Source organism: Ovis canadensis, chromosome X (assembly GCF_042477335.2).
Source record: "Ovis canadensis isolate MfBH-ARS-UI-01 breed Bighorn chromosome X, ARS-UI_OviCan_v2, whole genome shotgun sequence".
Classification (NCBI taxonomy): domain Eukaryota; kingdom Metazoa; phylum Chordata; class Mammalia; order Artiodactyla; family Bovidae; genus Ovis; species Ovis canadensis.
Window position 1 is genome coordinate 123,922,299 of NC_091727.1, and position 6,783 is coordinate 123,929,081.

General features: G+C 43.4%; 1 protein-coding gene across 5 annotated transcripts in view; it reads left to right on the forward strand.

Moving 5' to 3' along the window:
* Window positions 1–5,996, forward strand: part of AMOT (angiomotin) — a 66,951-nt gene extending 60,955 nt beyond the window's left edge. For all 5 annotated transcript variants that reach the window (XM_070290881.1, XM_070290883.1, XM_070290885.1 and 2 more), the window contains 2 exons: window positions 929–1,627; window positions 2,209–5,996. In XM_070290881.1, the coding sequence (XP_070146982.1) occupies window positions 929–1,627; window positions 2,209–2,306 (797 nt within the window). In that variant the 3' untranslated portion in view covers window positions 2,307–5,996. The remainder of the gene's footprint in view (window positions 1–928; window positions 1,628–2,208) is intronic.
* The last annotated feature ends 787 nt before the right edge of the window (window positions 5,997–6,783 follow it).

Below are 6,783 nucleotides of genomic sequence, written 5' to 3' on the forward strand. Positions count from 1 at the left end.
GGCTGATAAGAATCCCAAGTTCTCTTTGGGAAGGAAGATAATGTCAATTTCCTATTAAAAATTCTCAGCTTTGGCTTTTGCCACGTGGAACCTTTTGGCTGTGCCCAAAGCCCATGTGGCTTTCGTGTCATTCAACACTTTAAAATTCCAACTTTTTCTGTGTTCTTTCCTCCCATATAATAGGAGGACTCAGAGTTCTAGTTAACCTAAGTGGAGCTGGGTGGCAGGTTTTTGTTACCAGAATGTTCTGAGAACAGAATGTACTTTTTCATTCCATTCCTGTCCATTCCTTCCCCTCTAATCAAAACCCCAGAACTTTTGTGGATACCACGGGCACATTTTTTTTAGAGCCTGAGGAAACAAGGTCTTTATATATTTTTTTTTTTTTATTTTAGCTCTTTTTGTTGCTTCTAATACCTCTCTTGGTCCTCTGACACTGGCACTGTCCTTTGGTTAGAGTAGGTATTTGGGGGACCATGGTTAGGATGAGAGCCTTAGATCACACAATTACTATCACACCCATCTGCAACTACAGAATCCTTGCCTCAGTCCTTTTCAGCTGTCTGCTAATAGCTAGTGTCGGTTACAAGTGGAACCAAGCAGAAGCATTCTGACAGCTTGTTGGAAATCAATCACTATTGGAAAAATAAATCAAAACAGATACCCAGGACACTTAAAGGTTTAAATATGTTGTGCTGGGGGTTAGAGAATGAGAACTAGAAGGGATCTGCCCAGTCTAAAAGAAACTTTGAGCCAGCGCTGGTGGGAGGTGCCTGACAGACTAATTCCTGGGTTCCCTAGAGGCACAAGGAAAGAATTTGGAACTGTTCCTATTTCCCCCTGAACCTCCTGCAAGGAAGAAGAGGTCATCAGGTGTCTATTGGAATAGCCTGCAGTTTTCTAAGTTCTCTCCTTCTTTCCTTGGTAGGTATCCTCCTGGGTGGAGACTACCGTGCTGAGTCAGTTCCTTCCACCCCTTCGCCTGTGCCGCCCTCGACTCCCCTGCTGTCAGCTCACTCCAAGACCGGCAGCCGGGACTGCAGCACCCAAACGGAACGGGGAGTAGAATCCAACAAAACCAACGCTGTAGCTCCCATCTCTGTTCCTGCTCCAGTTGCTGCTGCCGCCGCCGCTGCCACCATCACTGCCGCCGCTGCCACCACCACCACCACCATGGGAGCTGCTGCTCCAGTGGCTGTCGCTGCTGCCGCTGCGCCAGCCGCTGCTGCCGCCACCGCCCCGTCTCCAGCAACTGCGGCTGCTACTCTGGCTGCTGCCATTCCTCCAGCTGCCAGCGCAGCTCCAGTTCCAGCTACTGCCTCTGCTGTCACTGCTACTGTTGTTGCTCCTGTTGCTGCCGCCGCCGCTGCCGCCATTCAGGTTGCTCCAACTGTTCCGGCTCCAGTTCCAGCTCCAGTTCCGACTCCAGTTCCAGCTCCGGCAGCGGCTCAGGCTTCTGCTCCGGCTCAGACTCAGGCACCAACTCCAGCTCCGGCTGCAGCTGCTCCTCCAGCTCCAACTCCAGCTCCAGCTTTGGCTCAGTCTGAGGCTCCTGCAAGTCCAGCCGCTGGTTCTGGACCACGTCGTTTGTCTACACCAAGCCTGAGCTGCAATCCGGATAAGCCAGGTAAGGATTCTCTGGGTCAGATAGCTCGGAGTTTTGCTCTCAATTATGGATTGGTGGGTTGGCCTGATGTGTAGGTACAGTTGGTCATGTGGGCCGGACTTTTTAAGTGCTAAAGCAGATTCATCAGAAGAGATGAGGGCAGAGAGTCTGTCGAGGACTTCTCCAGGACAGGAATGGGGATGAGGCAAGGTCATTTTCCGAGTAACAGTAAATGCTCAGGTGAGCAAGATGCAGAGGGTAGTGGGCCAATCTTACTTTGCCATAGGCTTAAATATGGGCTCTAAAGCCATTTCTCAAATTTTGAGTGTTTCTGAGCTGCCAACACAGGGTGTGAGTTCGATCCCTGGTAGAGGAACTAAGATCCCACATGCTACACAGTGTGGCCAAAACCTTTTTTTTTTTTTTTTAAGAAATCAGGATGTATACCTATGGCTGATGCATGTTGATGGATGGCCGAAACCAACACAATATTTTGAAGCAATTACCCAATTAAAAATAAATAAAATAATTTTTTAAATGAGGATAAAATGTGAGTTTTCACCTTGTCCCTAAGTGTTTTCTAAACCTTTATTTCCATTTAGATGGCTCTGTTTTCCACTCCAACACTCTGGAAAGAAAAACTCCCATTCAGATCCTGGGACAAGAGCCTGATACAGAGATGGTGGAATATCTCATCTAAATGGTCAAATCAAGAGCTGCAGCGTATCAGCAAGAATGCTTTTAATCATTCTTCCCTTTTGTTTGTTCTTATTTTGAGGGTGAGGACAAGGGTTGGGGGAGGGGATTTTTTTAAAGGAACTTTTTATTGAATCAACATAGTACTTAGGTAATAATGTACGAACTCCAGTCTGTTCTGGTACCCTTAGGGAGTACCTCTAAAGCCAGATCCATTCAAATGTGCTCTAAAGTTTATTGTTTGGATTTATACAACTACTAGGACTGTTAATAGCTGGATATACATCAATGTTCTGAACATGCTGAAATTTGTTTCGCATTTCCATATTCCAGATCATTCTTTTATAGAAGAGCACAGTATGTTTGGAAGACTGTGTGTAACATGTAGTTCAGAAGTGGGAAGCCAGAGAGGATTGAGGTGTGTGCTGTTTTGTATGGTTACCACCTAGGCAGCATCCAGAGAAACCTCTTGCTTTGGGCTCATGAAAGGAAATAGTTTTAGAAGCTGTGTAAACTGGAGAAAAGGTAGGGAGTATTGGGGTGTGGAAGGGTGCTGGAGTTGATTTCCCCCTCCCAATTTCCCAGCTACCCTGGGCCAGGAGATTGTGTTTATCTTTATTTCAGTGGTGCTTTGGAAGTGGGTTCTTTTGGTTCCCCTCGTGGAGGTTCATACATTCATATATATACTCTGGAGTAATTTATGCATTTGGATAATTAATATATTGCTGTCGGATGCTAGGAAAGTAAATTAGCTGAGTGATGCACAACTTCTCTCTTAGGGAATTAGACCACCTGAGGCCTTGACGGACAGTTGCATGAGGTGCTGTATGCAGACTTGTGTAGTCTGTGTGGAGCCAGGAACACAGCTTGCTTGCCTTTCCTGAGACCAAGCTGCTTAGTGTTTATTTCTTCTCCAGAAAAATTCACTGGCTGTGTCACCAGTCTCAAACTGCTAATCATTGGCAAAATGAAGAAGCATTTTTGTTGAAAGGTTGAAGGCTTTGAATTTTTGGTGACTGCATTGAAATAACTTGTGTTGTTTTCCCAAATTCTTCACATACGTCTTAAAAGACAAATTTGGCTATCACCTCTGATGGAATAGCATCAGAAGCCCAAAGTACTATGCTGCAGTCGGGGGAGAGGGTGCTGCAGCACTATTCTCAGCTACCTCTTCTCACTGCCAGGGACTTCATCTTGGAACACCTTTGGAGAGCAGCAACATGTGGGCAGGGACCAACGAGGCCATAGCCCCAAGCTTTGCCTTTGGGCTGCCTCTAGGGACACAGAATGGCTGTCTGTTACCACAGGTCTCTGCTCTGTGTCACCTCTCTGCCCTTCATTAAGGTGACAGATCCACAGACAGTGTCATTAAGATCATTTTTCAGGGGTATCGGGTGGGGGGGTGAGGGAAGGAAGGGAGGTGTTAGATAAGGTTGGGGGGGATAGGGGTTTGGGGATGTGTTAGCTAGAAACCAGATTAATAGAAGAGTAGGCCTGATATATTACATTGTGAGGCATAGTGGCTGGAAGAACTTAAGCTATAGCTGTACCCCCTCATTTTAGTAATGAGGAATCTGAGACCTGGAGAGGTTAAATGACTTTTTCAAGACCACACACTACAGCTTTCCATTCTGCCAGTTACCATACTTATTCTGGGAAACATTTTTTCTATACAAAATGCTCCCATTTAAGAAGAGACACCAACATAGTCCAGAGCACATGCGTTTTGGACAGTGTCCCTGGTTTGAGTAATTTGTCCAACGTTTTGAATTCCTTGCTTCTCCTGCAGTGCCTTTTGCAAGGTTTTTGCTTTCCTGATCCTTATTTCAACAGAGTCACGTGAAACATCCCCCTAAGAAATCAACCTCACTTCTTCTCTTGCTATGGGTTTGGGTATCAGATCATTTTACAGGGTTCCTCTGCAAATGTAGGAATGGCATATTTAACAATATTTTTGCATTGTTCCTGAAAGGAATTATTTTGTCTGTGGTGAGGGAGAGACAGGAGGGAAGGTGATGTAACTTTTCAGCCAGTCTTGACTGAAATCTTAAAAAATGAAATGATCATCCTACACAAGTCCTCAGTCATCAACTGAATCCCAAATAGAAATCAAAAAGTGCAGTTGTGTTAATACTCACTCATACTACCCTTTAGTCATGGAGGGAAACCCTCACATAATAGAAGCAACAAGTAGCAAACCTCAGGACTGCTACTTTCTATTCAGATAAATAGAAAAGAAAAAGAAGAAACCACCATGTCATCTACTCCTTTCATGATCATGACACATTGCTAAGCTTTTGCTAGTTCTGGGAGCCATCGTTTTAATCACATTTTGTAAGGTGACAAATGTCTGCATTCCACACTGTGTGGCAGCTGTCTCTTTAGACTCCTGTATTTTGAGGAAAAGAAGTTCTTGGCCAACTACTATTTTGAACTTTTCACAACTTCTCTGCCCCCTCACACCAGAGGGAGTCCCTTTTGGCTCAGTTTTTAATCCCAGGTAAACTGCTAAAGTAATACGGAACATCTAAGAGATGGAAGAAGTCCATGTCAGTGTTTTCTGTTTACTGGGAGGATAGATCTAGCCTTTTCAGAAAATCTCTAATAGGTGTCATTTTAAAAATTCAGGTTTATGGGAGAAATCTCAAGTTAGCCACCTTTTCATGATTGTGTGGAAATAATAACATTTGGGGGATTCTTCTGGACTCCCACTTATCTATGCATTTTACTGGCACCTCAGGACAGGAGGGTGACCTTGTTGTCTTAACTTGTACTGCCTGGTGGTCTCTGGGGACCTTCTGAGTCAGTTGTATACCAATGTCCCATGTACAGAAAAACTTCATTAGAATAAACATTACTTGATATAAAATTCCTATTAACAATTTTCTATTAAATAAAACTAGCTTGAGCTGTCTTTTAAGACCATGTATCTGATTATTGTTTTAATGAAGGATTTATTCTCAATGCTGCTTTTGAGCTTCAGGACGACAGGATAGTGGGAACCTAAAATATCTGATGTCATCTGCCATGGGAAACACCAAGAGCCCAGTCGTGCATTCTTTTTCTTGTTACAGAGTGGGTGGGGACACCAGTTGAGAAACGAACAAACTGATTGTGCAGACTACTTTTTTATTAAGAGCCTAACCACTCATAATTCGGCAGCTTCAAGTGTATACATATGCACTAACTTTTACAAGTGATACTCTCTTGTCTGTTAGCCATGCAATCTCATTATCTCAATTGCTCATTCACATTTGGAATGTGTTGCTTAAAATGTGTGCAGTCTTGCTGAACATGTTTTCAAAGGAAGGCATCAGCTACGGGCTAATTGCCACCAATTTCAGCCCGCCATGATCCTTGGAAATATATCTTCCAAGTACCGTCCATCATCGGTTAGACAAGTGTTGGGAGTTTGTTTATTTTTCTCTGGTAGCAACAACGATGGGTTACATGGAGCCATCAGACCTCCTTCTGGCCTCCCTTGTGATTGATGGCATGTGTTTGTAGAATGGATAGCTGAGGTTGGCAGATGGCTGGACAGGAATCACCTTTGATTTAAAATGTATGTGGCCCCATAATGATGGAGACCCTGTTCTGTAATCAACTGAGCTAGTTCCAATAAAGTTAAGCAGGTTTGAATCCACTTTGTGCCTATCTTTTCACTGATAATAAAGTTAGCTATTTTAAAATGCAATACTGTGTGGAAAATGCTTTGGTGTTTACCCAGAAGAGGCTTTATTTATGCTGTATCAGTGATTACTTTCAATTCAGTGTCCAGTGAAATCGCCTTTGAAGGGCAGCATGTGGCAGATTTTGCATTTGTTTAAGGTATGGAATGTGATTATAAAGTATTAAGACAACATCACCATGAGCCACATGGTCTAACTGGTTCCTTTATATATTCAGGCAGCATATATTAAAAGCTTTGCATCTTTTTATCTCCTGGTTCCAAGGGATAAAATGATGGCCACCCAAAGCAGAGAATTCATCCTTGGGTTAGCATTTTGGAAGGCCCCTTGATGTTCCTTTTGTACCCTTGTTCTTATGCCAATTCATCAGTTTTGGTTGAGGGAGCTTGTTATTAAAAGCAAATCAAACCCACAAACAAGTTGGCTCTTTTCACTGAAAATGTTAAAGTTGGCTTTACACTGCCCTCTCTGTGCCTCCTGTTTACCATCGAGTCCCAGCCTGACCTGGGAGGATAAGATCCCCACAGGCTTTGAAATGGCAGTTTTCACACTGACATTGAGCATGTTGAGTGGTGCAGAATGGATAGGGAGAAGGTATAGAATTCATTCCATTCTATATTTCTTTTATTAAATTGGGCTGAATTCCCTTTATATTTATGATGAATGCTTTAAAAACTGTACGTGTGAAAACCCACTCCTCTTTCTCAGGACAGAGAAGATAGTACTAAAGTTAACCACACCTTCTTACAAAGCTTTGTGAAGCATTCCTTTCAGAAATATATTAATTCTAGT